The 17,500-nt window shown below is 47.0% G+C and overlaps 1 protein-coding gene across 6 annotated transcripts in view; it reads right to left on the reverse strand.

Moving 5' to 3' along the window:
• Positions 1-17,500, reverse strand: part of LOC121700054 (SRC kinase signaling inhibitor 1-like) — a 98,382-nt gene that overhangs the window by 14,739 nt on the left and 66,143 nt on the right. For 5 of the 6 annotated variants that reach the window (XM_042082726.1, XM_042082727.1, XM_042082722.1 and 2 more), the window contains 5 exons: positions 11,710-12,137; positions 5,271-6,184; positions 3,878-3,961; positions 3,612-3,652; positions 2,532-2,555 (listed from right to left, as the gene is read on the reverse strand). In XM_042082726.1, the coding sequence (XP_041938660.1) occupies positions 2,532-2,555; positions 3,612-3,652; positions 3,878-3,961; positions 5,271-6,184; positions 11,710-12,137 (1,491 nt within the window). The remainder of the gene's footprint in view (positions 1-2,531; positions 2,556-3,611; positions 3,653-3,877; positions 3,962-5,270; positions 6,185-11,709; positions 12,138-17,500) is intronic. The other variant, XM_042082725.1, reaches the window with a different exon arrangement.

Genomic DNA, 17,500 nt, shown 5'->3' on the forward strand with positions numbered 1-17,500 from the left:
TTAATGAAAGTGAATGAGAGCATGCTAGCTGGCTAATTAGCAGACTACTGACATTCCAGGCAGTTTACAGGCCTGCTAGGAGAACTGCAATGGTGTCACAGAGCAGTAATTTCTGGATCTTTCCAGATTCAGACAATCAATGTCCATCTAGATATGTGCAGTGCCGATCCACCACTACTTATCTTAACTAACACCGTCTAATATGTTGGTACCTTCTTTATATGTCCTTGTCCTTCCTTATATGTCTCTCATTGAATGTTTAGTATACCTTACATACATGTAGTGAAATCTAATTGTCATCTCCTTACTCTGACCCTTGTGTTTTTCTGAAACTCCAATGTTGGAATGTTTAGTTAAATTAACCCCTGTGTCACCGAACTGTGGGTAACCCTCAGGATGGGGGGTCGTAAACATTTATTATCTCTGTTAAAATACCAGAAGGTTAAGTGATTACTGGAGGGTGACAACTTGTGATTTTCCATGGGTGTGGGGTAAGGGTATAAGAGTTGGCTTCACCCACAGATGTGTGGGCTTGTTACTTTGACATTTCATGTGGGTAACATTCTCCCGGCGTCGTGAATAAAGCTGCAGTCTCACACCAGTTGTCTTGGATTAATTTTGACCACAGGTTAGTTAGGGTTTTATTAGTAGAGGAAGAAAATCTAGGTTTTGTATCAAATCAAATTCTGTCGTGTAAACAGTAAAGGTTTGACTCTTTCACTTCAACAGAGTCTAGCACACACCCTTACTCACAAATGAATGCGTACCCATCTGTGAGTGCGGTGGACTAATATATCTATATAAAAAAAAGAGAGAAAAACAACCAGAGCGTGCCGTGTGGTATCCTGCTGATACGAATCACTGAACTGCAACTAATCAAAACCTCAAATCATAGTGGAGGGATTAACCTTGGCGCTCTCGCCGAATTAATGACAAAAAACAACAAAGGTTTCCTAGGCATCATTATCCGCTCTCAGACGCAGTGCAGTGCAGTGGAGAAACAAGTCGGAGAGCTTTTTAATACCAGAGCAGCAACACAGAGACCCACACTCCAGAGGCTTGTTTTCATACATAAACAGTGGAGAGTAATGGTTCTTCTCAGCAAGCATTAGCGGGGTATTTGAAAGCATTTTGGAATGGGGGGGGGGGGGGGGGGGTATTTACATACAGACGTAGAGGCTATCCCTGCTGGTGGATATAGAAAGGAGAAACAAAAGGGGACCATTGACTGTGCCAATACAAACAGACCAGGAGCCATATTCAGCCGATTTCCACAGCAATCTAAATGCAACCACCTTTAGATTCAGTGCTGGAGAAATGAGCGCTAGCATCAGGCTAGACCGATGCTAAGGAGACAACAGAATCACACTCTCTCTCTCTCTCACTCTCACACACCACACACACACACACACACACACACAAGCACACACTCTCTCTCTGTCTCTCTCTCTTTAAGTCACACACATGCACGCGCACACGTACACGCGCACGCACGCACGCACACACACACACACACACACACACACACACACACACACAAAATATCCTCTAGCACTATTTATTAACTCATCAATATGCAAACACTCACTCACGATAGATATCACACACAGCACATGCACACGCACACACAAATACACACACACACACACACACACACACACACACACACACACACACACACACACACACACACACACACACACACACACACACAGCATTCATTTACATCCAAATGAATGCCAGCTAAATATGGCGTTTCCAGATCCATTACTTCACATATGAAATCACAACAGGGAATCACAACGACAGTTACACAACAGCAGTCTCACACCAAGTGCATATCTCCGTAATAATACACTTCAAGGAAGCGGTCTCACATGCCACACATGAAAACACAACCCTAGCATGTTCTTTTCACTCTCGAGTGACCTATTCAAGGTCTGACACATTCAAACAAACATCCCTGGACTTTTTCTAGAACATTCTCTGGCCTTTAGGACACAAAGGATGCTCACAAATCACAGGTCTCCTCAGGCACCATTCAGGGGGCTGACAACAGGACAACAGGGATACACCGAAAACATTCCAAACCTCTAGCGGACAAACTCACGCCCTGAAACACACACACACACACACACAAACACACGCACACACACACATGCAAGGGTATTTCATCTCCAGAGCAACGCAAATGGGATGTCCAAATATCAGGAGACACACACACACACACACACACACACACACACACACACACATTCACACGCAACATATAAACAAGACCTTCCAGGAATCAAGTTGACAGACACATGGGTGGTCCATTTGCCCACTAAGCACCAGTAAACTCCCCTCCCCAGACCACTGTTAACCCCACTGGACCAATTCCAGGCCAGATCAGGGCCGGGTCTGGCCCGGCACCACCCCACAGCCCACCCACAACAGGACAGCAGCATGCCCTGGGATACAGGACGGGGGACAGGACAGAGGGCGAGGGACAGGACAGCAGGACAGGACAGACAGACAGGGACAGATACCTTTCCTCTGTCTAAACCGTCCAGCTGCAACACAAAGCAGGAAAGCAGGACACACCAGTTACAACACAAGAAAAGAGAGGGGGAGAGGGAGAGGGAAGGATAGACAGAGGGAGGGAGAGAGGGAGGGAGAGAGAGGGAGAGAGAGAGGTAGGGAGAGAGGGAGAGAGAGAGGGAGGGAGAGAGAGGGAGAGAGAGAGGTAGGGAGAGAAGGAGGGAGAGAGGGAGGGAGAGAGGGAGGGAAAGAGAGAGGGAGAGAGAGAGGGAGAGAGAGAGGTAGGGAGAGAGGGAGAGAGAGGGAAGGAGAGAGAGGGAAAGAGAGAGGGAGAGAGAGAGGGAGGGAGAGAGAGAGGGGATGGGGAGAGGGGGAGAGAGAAAGAGAGAGAGACAGCAAGAATGAGCAATGAATTGTTTCTTAATATTTGTTAAATCCTTTGGTGACACAGATATAATCATTTGTCATGCCATTTTGAATTAGACAAAGCAAGATAGACAGAAAAGAGAGAGAAAAATGGAGGGGAAAAAGAGAGTGAGGAAAACAGAGAGAGTGATAGATCTTAACGCCGGAAGCGGCAGTTAGTGAGTAAAAAATGCTCTCTGACAGAGAGCACAATGAGATAGATCACACAGACTTATGCTACCGACTCAGGGGAGATGTGTTCATGTGGAGAACAGAGGGAGAGAGAGAGAAAGGACGAGAAGAGAGAGAGAGAGAGAGAGAGAGAGAGAGAGAGAGGATGAGAAGAGAGAGAGAGAGAGAGAGAGAGAGAGAGAGAGAGAGAGATAGAGAGAGAGGATGAGAAGAGAGATAGAGAGAGAAAGGACAAGAAAAAGCTAACAAAACATCATGAGCAAAGGAGTCTGATCGGTCTGTGAGATGTGTACTCTGCTCCTGGGGCTAAATGAATATGTACGCGTGTTGTTCTGAGATTCCCTGACGCGTGGTAGAAGTATGTGTTTGTGTTTGTGTTTGTGTTTGTGCTTGTGTGTGTGTGTGTGTGTGTGTGTGTGTGTGTGTGTGTGTGTGTGTGTGTGTGTGTGTGTGTGTGTTTGAAGTTGGCAGTTGGAGGAGTTGATACTCACGTTCTGTGGCGGAGCAGTCGCTTGCTGTTTCTCCCTTTTCCCTGAAATGAGCATGCACACACAGAGAGAGAGAGAGAGAGAGAGAGAGAGAGAGAGAGAGAGAGAGAGAGAGAGAGAGAGAGGTAGTCAAGGACAGCTAGATTTACCCTCCAGTCTTTTGGCATATATCCAATATCTCACAATAAAACAGGAAAAAAAGCCATGTAGACCCCAAATGAATATGCAGTGTGGGTGCAAGGAACTGTGGGTACTGTAGTTTTCCCTACGGGCTATCAGGTCCTCTGGTCAGCACACTCTGTACAAGGCCAGTCAGACTGGCGATCTGCTTCTCCATCGCCTCCATTCGGTCCCTGAGGATCAAACGTCATGCCATAAACAAGTTATGAGTATAGTATAAGTATATAAAAAATATACTCTTTTGATCCCATGAGGGAAATTTGGTCTCTGCATTTATCCCAATCCGTGAATTAGTGAAACACACTCAGCACACAGTGAACACAGAGTGAGGTGAAGCACACACTAATCCCGGCGCAGTGAGCTGCCTGCAACAACAGCACCACTCGGGGAGCAGTGAGGGGTTAGGTGCCTTGCTCAAGGGCACTTCAGCCGTGCCTACTGGTCAGGAGTTCAAACCGGCAACCCTCCGGTTACAAGTCCGAAACGCTAACCAGTAGGCCACGACTGCCCCAAGTTATAGACAGAAACCCAGTAGCTGAAGTGGCACAGCTGTTGTTTACAAGCGGCCCGTGGATGTTAACCACGTCGCCTCTCTCTTCCTGTGTTGGGTCATTCCATGTCAATTCAACCAGGGCCCACGCACTTAGGTCTCAACAAATTCTGAAAAAATTACCAGGTGTACCTATGTTATCCAGGAGACACGCTGTAAAATTACTTTTATGTAAGATCAATACTTTCCAAGATACAGCCAGTTTTACAGGGGGAGTGGGGTGTTGATTTTGTTCAGCCTGTTTTTTTTTGACAAAGTTCAAAAGGCCATAGCACAAGAACTAAACTATGTAGGAGGCTCAAATTTTGCATGCTGGTACATAAATAGGAATAAATAGGCAGGCATTCCATCTAACTAGGTGCTGTCTTTCTTGGCCAGGACTCACTTGAAAAAGAGACTTCCCAAAGTGACTCCATCTTCATTCCTCAGAGTTCACAAAGGCAAACGGGTATTATAACACATCACTTGCGGATGTGCAGGCAGACTGGTATAGACAGATGTGGCTACTAAGTCGTTGCTATTTTTAGTTCGTTTCAAGTCTGCTTGTGGGTTTAATGCATCTTAATGTTCCAAACTAACATTTGTCTGACACCTCACATACCATGCGTTATATATCCCACCTAAAATCAAAACTGAAACACAAGGTAGACAAGGTAACATCATGTAACATATAGCCTATGTACTCTTAGTAGTCTTGTACTCTATGACAATAAAGTTGAATGTAATCTAATCTAATGTAATCTTAGGGATTAGGGCTGTGGACCTGAGACCTAAGGCCGTGCGATCACTAAAATCTGGAGGGTACAAAGTTAACTGCAACTGCACAGAGCTGCTCGTTCGTCACAGTGACGTGTGATAATGACCACGCAGACCCCTTATGATTTCAGCTTCAGACACATGTGCAGGCGCACGCCTCTCATCAGACCACTCACCTCGTTTCTGTCTCGTTGCCGGGCAGCGGTGAGCTGTAGCCGGGCAAGCCGGTCTGCTCCCCGCCGAGGACGCACAGCTGGTCCGGTCCGGCGCTGCTCGCCCTGGACTTGGGGCTGTCCATGAACACGGCTCCGTCCTGGCGGAACACCTGCCTCCCGGGGGAACCCCTGCCGGGCTGGCTGGCGTACGGGTCCCTCCCGTCGGGGATCTTCTGCGGCGAGGCCGGCGGAAGCCTCCGGAAGCCCATGGTGGCGTAGGGGTCGGCGTAGAGCGCGGCGGCCGCCGCTGCAGCAGCGTGCGCGGCCGTGCCGGGCCCCCCGGGCCTGTAGAGGGCGCCCTCGAGCTCGGACTGGAGCGCAGCGGCTGAGTACGAGGTCAGCGAGCGCACGGAGCCGCGCCTCAGCAGCGGGTCGCGGAGCGCCGCCAGCGCCTGGGGCGACGCCACGCTCAGCCGGCTCTCCGGCACCAGGGAGTAGGGGTCGGCGTAGATGCTGTCGCCCCCGGCGCCGCCTCGCAGCAGCACCACGCTCTTGGACCCGGCGGACGAGGGCTCCTCGTCGGGCTTGACATCGCGCCGCTCCAGGATGGCGCTCGGGGACGGGCCGAAGCCACCGTGGGAGGGGTGCGACTGGCCGTGCCCGTGGCCGTGGGACGGGGTCTGCTGGGGCGTGTGGCCGGCCGAGTGGTGAGCCGGGTGGTGGGGGTGGCCGTGCGGATAGCCCGAGTGCTGCTGCTGCTGCTGTTGCTGGGGCGATGCGTGGGAGGGGCCGGCGTAGGACGAGGGGCGGCCCCCGGCGTAGGAGAGGCGGGCGTGAGAGGAGCGCGAGGGCGAGCCCGACGGGGACGAGGAGGAGGGCAGCTGGTTGAGGCGCCGCGTCGGGGAGGAGTCTCGCGAGGAGTACACCAGCTCCCTCTAGAGGAGGAGAGGGAGAAAGACAACAAGCAAGCAATTCACTGATTGATTGACTGATTGATCGACTGACTGACTAACTGACTGACTGACTGACTAACTGATTGATTGATTGATTTGATTGATTGATTGCAAAATAACAACACTAGTGTGGTGAAACTAATAACAGGAACGAAACAAATAAATGTCAGTGGCTTACTGTATTTCCACATCGACAGGAAGGGAAACAAGAGGTATAAAGAACAACAGATGCATAGACACATGGAGGGGAGGGAGAGATGGACAGAGAGAGGAAAATAAAGGTGTGAGCAAAAGAGAAAGAGATGGGGGGATACAGCATGGGAGAGGGAAAGGGAGATGAAAGGAGGAGAGGTGTGGGAGAAGGAGAAAAGAAAGGGGGGGTGATGATCAGTGACAGAGAGAAATTGAGGAGAGAAAGGGAAAAAAAGGTGAAATGACAGTGATGTAGAGAAACATGAAATAGCGGAAAGAGAGAGAGAGAGCAGGGGAAAGGATGAGAGAAAGAGAGAGCAGGGGAAAGGATGAGAGAGAGAGAGCAAGGAAAGGATGAGAGAAAGAAAGAGCAGGGGAAAGGATGAGAGAGAGAGAGAGAGAGAGTGAGAGAGAGAGAGAGCAGAGAACAGGGAAAGGATGAGAGAAAGAGCAGGGGAAATGATGAGAGAGAGAGAGCAGGGGAAAGGATGAGAGAGAGAGATCAGGGGAAAGGATGAGAGAGAGAGAGTGAGAGAGAGAGTAAGAGAGAGAGAGCAGGGAAAGGATGAGAGAAAGAGAGAGAGCAGGGAAAGGATGAGAGAAAGAGAGAGTGAGAGAGAGAGAGCAGAGAACAGGGAAATGATGAGAGAGAGAGAGCAGGGGAAAGGATGAGAGAGAGAGAGCAGGGGAAAGGATGAGAGAGAGAGAGCAGGGGAAAGGATGAGAGAGAGAGAGTGAGAGAGAGAGTAAGAGAGAGAGAGCAGGGAAAGGATGAGAGAAAGAGAGAGAGCAGGGAAAGGATGAGAGAGAGAGAGAGCAGGGAAAGACAGAGAGGAGACACATGAAGGAAACAGATTCACATAGCAACAGGAGGATGGAGAAGATAGAGACACAGGAAAGAGGAGAGGTGGGAGGAGAGGTGAGCTAGAGTGGGAGAGAGAGAGAGAGAGAGAGAGAGAGAAAGGTGTCAGAGCGGGAAGATAAAAGTGGCCAAAGAATGAGAGGAAGATGTCATGTCAAGCAGAGTAAAATGAACTGAGACAAGAGGTGAGGGGGTTGAGAGAGAGCAAGAGGAGGAGAAGAGGAGGAGGAGAGGGGGAGGAGAGGAGCAGACGGATAAAGAGAGAGAGAGCACAGGAGAAGGGAAAAAAGAAAGAAAGAATTGAGAGGTGAGCCAATTAAGGCAATGGAGAGGTGAGACGAGGTGAAGATTTTAGACACCTTTTATCCCGTAGGGTGGGGAGGCTTTGAAGAAGTAAACACGCTCGACTTTGGTTTAGTATTCAGTGTGTGTGCGTGTGTGTGTGTGCGTCTGATAAACACACACATCAAACTCTCTATCACTAATACACCCATACAGCATCATAGCAATCAAACAGAAAGTTAATCAGCTCAAGGAAAAGACAACAAATAAAGGAGAGAAATACAAACAACACACACACACACACACACACACACACACATGAGAGAGAGAGAGAGAGAGAGAGAGAGAGAGAGAGAGATGTTTAACACTCATTTATTTAAATAAAATAAAAATGGTCCCTAACGACTAGATGATGAGAGCAGTGTTAGCGTAGCATAGTGGCTAAGGAGTTGGGTTAGCATGCAGTAGCCTGAAAAGCTGTAGGTTGGTTTCCAACGTTGTCCCCTTGAGCAAAGGGACTTAGCCCCAAGTTGCTCAGGGGAGAATGGCTCTTGTAATATAATTGACATATGTCCATCACTTTGGATAACAGTGTTAATGTAAATGTAAATGTAGAGTAAGGATATTATTAGAGGTATTACGGAACATCATATAAGTATTAGAGAGACCTACAGTATATAAGCTACTGGACATTTTATGGGGACCGTAGGAAGGTAGACTTTTCAAACCACTGCAAGACAGCAACAATTTATTCACAAACACACTCGGGAAAACACACACAACAACAAAATGCATTTGCTGAATTTCTAAGCGCCAGCACCAGACAAACATATCTCAAGCCCACACACACACAGACCAAGACACACAAACACACACACACACACACATACATACAGAAACCGACATCGGCCCCAAGGTGTTCAGCTGATATAATGAGATGAGGCAGAAGTGCCAACGGCCTCTCGCTCTCTACCCCCAACAGACACACACACACACACACACACACACACACACACACACACACACACACACACACACACACACACACACACACACACACACACTTTTCTTGTTTTCATGGTAAGTCCTCTCTTTCCCTCTCTCCTGTATGGATAGAAACTAGTTCTGTGTTGCTCTGTGTGGAGCATTCTCCCCATTCATCTCCTCTTGTGTGCCCAACGCCTCCACGATCTCCCCAACTGTGTCTGTGCTATAACCCGTACACACACAAAGACACACACCTGTTCACACACTAACACACACACACACACAAACACACACACACACAAAGACACACACCTGTTCACACACTAACACACACACACACACACACACACACACACACACACACACACACACACACACACACACATACACACAAAGACACACACCTGTTCACACACAAACACACACACACACACACACACACACACACACATATAAACGTATCACCTTAAGTTACCCACACCTTCACCACTCTCCTCTGTCTCATCTCTCTCTCTCTCTCTCTCATCTCTCTCTCCTCTCATTTCTCTTTCATCTTTCCTTTCCATTCATAACATGTGTCTCCATGCCACCACAGTTTCTCCTCAGTCTCTCCAGTCTCCACCTCTCTTTATTTTACTCTTCCTCCATGTCTTCCTCTTCCTCTGTCTCTTCCACCTCTCTCTCTCTCTCTCTCTCTCCCTCCCTCTCTCTCCCTCTCTCATTTTCAGTAATACTTGTGCTCACTCCTCTCCCGCCCACAGTAAGAGGATACAGCTTTGGCATCAGTTCAATCACTCTTGAGCAGCTAGCTAACCCCCCACCACCACACACAAACACACACACACACACACACACACACACACACACCCCTCGATGTCCTCCCACTCTACCCTCATTTCTAAGTCACACAGGTTCCCACGCTCTGCCACCCCCCCACCCCCACACTCTCTCCTTCCCAACGAACACACTGCCTTACGTAACAAACAAACACCTGATGTTTACACTCGTAAACAGCCACACAAACAACAACACGACACCAACGCCTCCGCAAGAAGATCAGCCAGTCAGTCAGAGAGATGAGCCCTTAGCACAGCTTCTAGTGGGAACACAGCAACGCACACACACACACACACACACACACACACACACACACGCACAGCTTCCAGTGGGACCACAGCGACGCACACACACACACACACACACACACACACACACACACACACACACACACACAGCTTCCAGTGAGAACACAGCGACACACACACACACACACACACACACACACACACACACACACACACAGCTTCCAGTGGGAACACAGCGACAGAGTGCCTACCAACGCTGCTCACAGTAGGAAGAGTGGCAGCAGCCAAACTGCCTTCACTGTGTGGGACGTCAGTGGGAAAGTGCTATTTTAATGACATCTCTGACAAATCTCTGCTAATGTGTGGTGCATGGTGTAGACTGACTTTCAAGCTCTCTCTCTCTATCTCTGTCTCACACACATGCACGCACGCACACACACACATAAACAAACATATACACACACACACACACATATAACCAGGGTGCGATTTGTGTAAAAACCAGAGGGGGGGATGATTTTGAATAAGTTTGTAACGCCCCCCCCCCCCCAAAAAAAAAAAAATGAACGAACGATTCATAGCCTAGTAATGTCATGGCTAATAATAGCCTATATTAATTTTGCCACCTTTGTAACATTTTAGTTTTCCGTGGTGTATGATTTTAAACAGCGAGTGTGTTTGGTATGATGATCAGCTCCTCTAATGCAGGGTAGGACTACGTTTTGACAAGCATACAAATTCACCTTGTTCTTGCCCCATCTGAAATTACTCCTCTACTTTTGCTGCCTCCATCCTTTCTGTATTTGTTGTGCAAAAAAACGTTGTATATGATGGCACTGAAGTCTTAAGTTAGTGAATTGGCTAACAATGTTAGTTGGTAACCAAATAGCACATTGCGCTACACGCTGCGTAGGCTACGTGCATTCTCTCTCCTGCTGATTTGCGTTCAGTAGCCAAGTGCGTAATATTGCAAAAGTTGAAAAAATAAATGTGTTTATTGTAGCCTACAGAAAATAAGTAGCCTACTATCATACTGTCAGTTAATTGGCAACAGTGCAGTGAAGAGTTTGGAGAGTAAAGTTATAGGGCAACTTGAAGTTTTATGAAAATAATTTACGAACCAGAACATAAAGACCATGAAGCTTCTATTTCTTGCAGCTGTTAAAACACCCGCTAGATAGTTTAAATACCCACCAACATTCGTTTTTGCAGTACAGATTATTTCTGAAAGTTATTTGTCTACTAGACTTAGCCTATTGGCTGATTTATCAAACGAGTGCTTTCTCGTTCGTCCTCCGCAAACTACAGGTGTTTCGGTAGAGAGCCATTGAATAAGCGATGCCAAGCAATTTCTGTAACACTTTTTGTGACATTCAGCAAATATCTCCTCATTTAATGTAAGTTCCTTCGGACAATAGGCCTACGTTCTACTCTACGTGCAGTTGTCCTCCATCTCAGTTGCATCAGTTTTCTAATTTTGAAGGTTCTAAAATATGACGATATGCTTCACTGAATCCTTCTCGTATTCTTTAATTTGTCCAGCTAACTTTTCCATTGAAACTAGCCATTTATGATGGATTACACACTCGACATTCTGAAATGTCCTGCACGATCAAGGCCAAATTAAGTTATCACGCAGCCACTGTGTCAGCACAGCAGCATGAGTGCTGACGGTGACGGTGCGTTTCTGATGTCAGATTATTATGTAGGCTAGCCTACTAGACTGTTCTCACGTTGCAGCGCTTTACTTATATGAAGTAGCATTAATCAATATGAGGGGCAGAGGGGGATAAATGTTTTCCCCACCGGGGATAAAAATAATTTAGCAGAGGTAGGGGTAGGAAAACCAGAGGGGGGGGAAATCCTCACCATCCCCCCCTACAAAACGCACCCTGCATATAACACACACATACACACATACACACACCCATACACATACACACACACACATACCCTCTTTCACACACACACACACACACACACACACACACACACACACATATACCCTCTTTCACACACACACACACACACACACACGCACACACACACACACACACACACACACATACCCTCTTTCACACACACACACACACACTCACCCTGAGGTCCCCGTTGGCCACGTGTTGCGCGTGGTGGTGCAGGTGCTGGGGTGTGTGTGGCAGCGTGGCGTAGTGCTGCTCCCTGACGTGCCCACCTCCGCCCCCACCACCGCTGTGCCCACCGCCTCCTCCTCCTCCATGCCCACCAGCGTGCCCACCACCAACGCCATGCGACTGCAGCGCCGCCTCGCGGCAGTACACCTTGATGACGCAGCGGTCGTGCACGTCGCGCGGGTCCTCCAGCTCGTAGAAGACGTTGCGCGCCTCGTCCTTGACCAGGATGGCGGTGCTGGGCGCGCGCAGGGCCCCCATGGTCAGCTTCTGCGGGAACATGTGGACGAGGAGGGCGTGCAGCGTCTCCAGGCTGGTCAGCTCGTGCGTGATGTGCACGCGCCGGACCTCGTCGCCCAGCTGCAGGAAGAGCACGCCTGGGGATGGAGGAGGTGGAGAAGGGATGGAGAGAGAGAGAGAGAGAGAGAGAGAGAGAGAGAGAGAGAGAGAGAGAGAGAGAGAGAGAGAGGAGTAGGGGGAGGTGAAGAAAGCAAGATAGGACAGGAGGAGGAATGGAGTAAAGAGGCAGAGAGGAAAGAGGAGTAGGAGGTGAAGAGGGAAAGAGAGGAAGAGAGGAGAGGATGAGAGGAAGAGGAGAGAGAGAGAGAGGGAGAGAAAGAGAGAGGGAGAAGGAAAATGGAGGGATACAAAGAGACAACAGCAGGAGCAGAGACACAGTACACCCAGAGTACACCACAGAGGATAGGAGAGGACAGGACAGGACAGAAGATGAGAGGAGAGGAGAGGAGACAACACAGAGGAGCAAAAATGGAGAGAGAAGAGGAGAGAAGAAGGGAGAGAGAGAGAGGAGAGAGAACAGAGATAGGAAGTGAGAGAAGTAGTATAAAGAAGGACCAGAACACATGACATACGCAGAACAGGAAAAAGAAAGGTAAAGGGGGGAAAGAGAAAGAAATAAAGAGAGAGAGAGAAAGAGAGCAGATAAAGAGGGATGGCAAAAAGAGTCAGGTGTTAAAAAAAGATAAGTCATCACAACACACACACACACACACACACACACACACACACACACACACACACACACACACACACACACACACACACACACACACACACACAACAAACAGTAAGTCAGCTGGAGCCCTGCCATTCTGGAGCAGCCCATGACAGTTTTCACACTAATAACACACACTCTCTACTGCTCATGGACACTACACCACCAAATGGAGCCCAGCGTCCCACAAGCTCCGTGGTGATCATTTCTGACAGGACGACTCCACAAATATATTTTGAAGACACATTTTGCGGGAATAGGACATGTCTGGAGAGTACTGTACATCCAATATGAGTGTAAAGCTGTTAAAGTAGTGACTGACTGTCTTCATTTGCAACTGCTGCGCAACAAGACATAGTTGCGTACATTCAGAGCATATCTCAGGAAGTCTCAGAATGGGTTTAGAAATGACAGAAATCGCTGTAGTAGCTCAGTTGAAGGGAACCGACATGAGATTTAAATACATTCATTGCAGAAGTAATATATTTAGAAAGTAATATACGTGCTCATAAAGAGCTTATATCAACATGCAGCACAACGCATCACATATTTCAAAATGACATTTCTTTATTAACAGCATGGGCAAACTGTATGATATTATGGCATAGCCATGACAAGACTCTTAGATTCAGTTTACCCCTGTGTCAATACAATGAAATTTATACAAATGCAACATCTTACAGTATGCCCATTTGTAAGTTCTAATCTAAACTGTATAAATGACACATAAATGCTTTTTACATGAGTTATTAATGTGTTGTAAATGTGTTACCATTAATCAGGTGCATCTTGTGTTTCATGCCCTGCCCCCTACAGCACAGACTCAGCTGTCTAAGTGAACGCTGTCTAAGTGAGCGAGTCTTCAGTGTGTGCAAAAAGACCTGCCGGCCTTCACCGCCACATACTGTAACCCTGAGACAGGACATAAACTACTGATACGCCCCCAGCCCATCATAAAGAGGGCCAAAGGGCATAGAGTCTCATTCGCATTGTATTTGAAAAGCTTTGTTCCATGGTAAAAATGGTTCCATTTTCAAAAACATGTTCTGTTTAATTCTGTATTTCAGGTAATATCAATTAAATTGCAGTTGTGTTGTTTTGATTGAGTAAAGATGAATCAAATAACAATACCCAGTTACAGTTTAACTGTAAACTAAAAATTACTGGGAAAACAAAATGTAAACAAAAATGATTCATGAAAATTAATTAAAAATATAGCGCTTTGGAACCAAACTGATGCAAACTCATTTGTTTCCCCTCAACCCTGGGGCAGTGGTAGCGTAGTACCTAAAGAGCTGGCCCAGCATGAAGTAGTCAGAAAAAGTTGTACTTTACCCTGAGTTGTTTCGGGGAGATTGGCCCTTGTAATAATTGACATATGTAAGTCACTTTGTATGAAAAAATGTCAGCAATCCTGTCACAGTCTCAGGAGTTAACTTGCGTGTCTTGTGATCCCACAGTACAGAACTGAGCTCTTTGGCCTTCATGTGGCCCCCCGTCCCTGTGCTTAGCGTCTCCGAGATGCTCCCTCAAGCGCTTCCATTAGGTGCCACTGAATCTCCGAGCTCGAATGGATTCTAAATCTGATCCAGGAACAGGGTTGAAGGTCGCTTTGTCCTCTTACAGGCATCTGATAGTGACTCAGCAGAGAGACACACACACACACACACACACACACACACACACACACACCAGGAGGACTGATCTCTTTCTCTCCCGCAGCCTGCCTGCCAGACCACTTTAGACAGCTGTGTCGGGCAGACAGCTGGCAGGAAAAACAACACCACAGCGGGCACATCACCGGGAAACGCTCCCGCCGCTACCGCCACCACCTCCGCCACGTCCACCTCGTCCACCTCTGGGCACCGTACCCAATAAAACTGTCAGACCGGCAGGGCGACTGAAGCAGAAGAGAAATCCAGACAGCGAGTTGGAGTTTGATTTGATTTGGAGTCTGTCTATCTCCAGAGCGCTTTGAACTGGAACTCTGACTTTCAGTGGCCGGGGCATTTCAAGGTCACGAGACAGACAAGAGCTGCTCTTAATAATCTCATTCTCCTCGGTTTTGTTTCAAAGGGAGACGAAAGGGAGGTTTGTGATGTGTCGTGCCCTAACACAGCACAGTCACACACCGATGACAGATATGTGATGCGTCGTGCCCTAACACACTATAGTCACACACTAAAGATAGATATGTGACTTGTCGTGCCCTAACACAGCACAGTCACACACCGATGACAGATATGTGATGCGTCGTGCCCTAACACACTATAGTCACACACTAAAGATAGATATGTGACTTGTCATGCCCTAACACACTACAGGCACACACTGATGACAGATATGTGATGTGTCGTGCCCTAACACACTACAGTCACACACTGGAGACGAAGCGTTTGTGACGTGTCGTGCCCTAACACACTGTCCAGCCACTGCACACTCAACACCAGAGATTCTAGAGTGCTACACTATCTTGCTCCGCACTAACACAGACTGTTCTGCTGCTAGCAAGCACCAGCAATATCTGCCATAACACCGAGCCATTATACTACTGTATATTTAACACAACTTCTACACAACTACCTGAGATAGTATTACGTTTACAACACATACGGCATGTGCTTCCCAAAAGTAATGAATTGGTAAATAACAGTAAATATTAAATGGCAAGAACTGTGTTTTTGTGTTTTATAATAAATGCATCTCATAGTCAGTTTGTTGTTCTGCGGTATACTAGAGGCATTCAGGCTGAGGGCACAGCAGGGACACAGCATGAATAGATTGGGAGACGGACTGGCAGGCCTCTTTGCAACCCTCACGCCATAGTGCCTTTGCTCTGGGTGCCATGTTCTACTGATTGGGCACTGTGCACCTAAGGCATTAGATGTTTAAATATCTACACCCCATAGTGTCAGTTAAACAAATATCTTTCCTCTCAGTGTGTGTGTGTTTGTGTGTGTGTGTGTGTGTGTGTGTGTGTGTGTGTGTCAGAAATGGGCTCTGCTGGAGGGAAGGAGTTACACCACACAACAGGACGCTTATCAAAATAAAGAGCTGGAGAAGCTGAGAGGGATTGAGAGAGAGAGAGAGAGAGAGAGACGCTCAGAGCTGATGAAACTAGAGTGGACTGAAGAATCCCAACATCATGTTTCCTACTCCCTGTCTTAAAGTCAAGTCCTTAACACCAGAGAGCAGTTTAGAATTTCTTGAGGATATTAACTACTATATTAGATATGAGTTCATGGACATGACACTAGCTTCTCGATTACAAGAGTTCAGAGGGTTTAAATGTTTAAATACTGTCCAACATGTGTAGTGTAAAGATTGTACATTGCTGTAATTGTCCATAAACAGACTCTCGCAACGCAAGTGAGTCACAAATGGTCACAAACACCTGAAACATGAAATCTGATCAAATCTGATCAGATCTGGCTAGGTGTGCGTCACCAACAAACGGCTCCTGCAACCTGCACCCTCCGGATTGCCCATAATCCATCTGTCTGTAGATTTAGTCACAATGTAACATTACGGTTCTCATAGACATATAAACGCAGATGCCACATGTCCATTGCCTTGCATTGGTTTAGCAGCTATTTGGTGGGTAACTTGAAGCATCTTTTTTAGGAAAAAAGTTTGCACACTCCTTGGTATTCTTTTGTTGAGTTTATTTTCTCATTTGGCACATGACATTTCGACCTTGCGGTCTTCCTCAGATTCACTTAAAGCATCTGCCATGTTATTAAAGCTGCAGTTGGCAAGTCTGACAGATTGAGGGGACTTAGCCAAAATGTTGAATGTTTACAACTCTCAAGCCCCTCCCCCACTACCACAGAGCACCCTCTCATCGAGTTTGTGTTCGTCAGTGCGCAACAGACTGCACCAGACTGTGATTGACAGTCAGATCTCACACAGCCCTGCTCTGATTGGACCAGAAGAACCGGGAGCTGTTGATTTTTGCAAAACAAATAACAGGCTCTAGGTGGAGGTAGAAGTGCAGGGTTTTTTCTAAAACTGGCTGATTTATGTTGTTCTGTCGGAGCATAGTGTTGGTTTCAATGAATATGATCAAAAACATCTTGCCAACTACAGCTTTAAGGGACAAACTAACCTGTAAACCAATGCAAGGCAATTGGGTAATACAAATGTCAATGGGGTGCCCTCTTAATTTGATATCTCAACCACATGGTCTCATAATACAGGACCCTAATCAACCGTATAATGTTGTTTATATTTAAATGGCTCTAATCTATGTTTGAAAAATTGTTTGATCATCACTATGCACTTGGTGGAGAATAAAGAAATATTTTTTTAGAGAATGAATAAAACCTAACTGTATATTTTACCTGATTTATTTCCACTTTTAAAACAAATTTGGGATTAGGTTTCAGCCTTGACAGTTTTGATGGTTTTAAAATATGAGATGAACCAAAGTCAGCTATTTGGCTTTGCAGCTTGCCTCAGGAAGGGTTTCTGAGAATCAACATATCGGCAAAATACTTAAAGTCCTTTACCTAGGATCTTCATATCAATGTGTAAGTCTAAAAGTGACATTTCACACAAGTGAATCAATTTGTCTGATAAAAAATAAATTTTGGTCCCAATTTGTGAATTAGTGAAACACAAACAGCACACAGTGAACACACAGTGAGGTGAAGCACACACTAATCCCGGCGCAGTGAGCTGCCTGCTACAGCGACGCTCGGGGAGCAGTGAGGGGTTAGGTTC

Source organism: Alosa sapidissima, chromosome 24 (assembly GCF_018492685.1).
Source record: "Alosa sapidissima isolate fAloSap1 chromosome 24, fAloSap1.pri, whole genome shotgun sequence".
Classification (NCBI taxonomy): Eukaryota; Metazoa; Chordata; class Actinopteri; order Clupeiformes; family Clupeidae; genus Alosa; species Alosa sapidissima.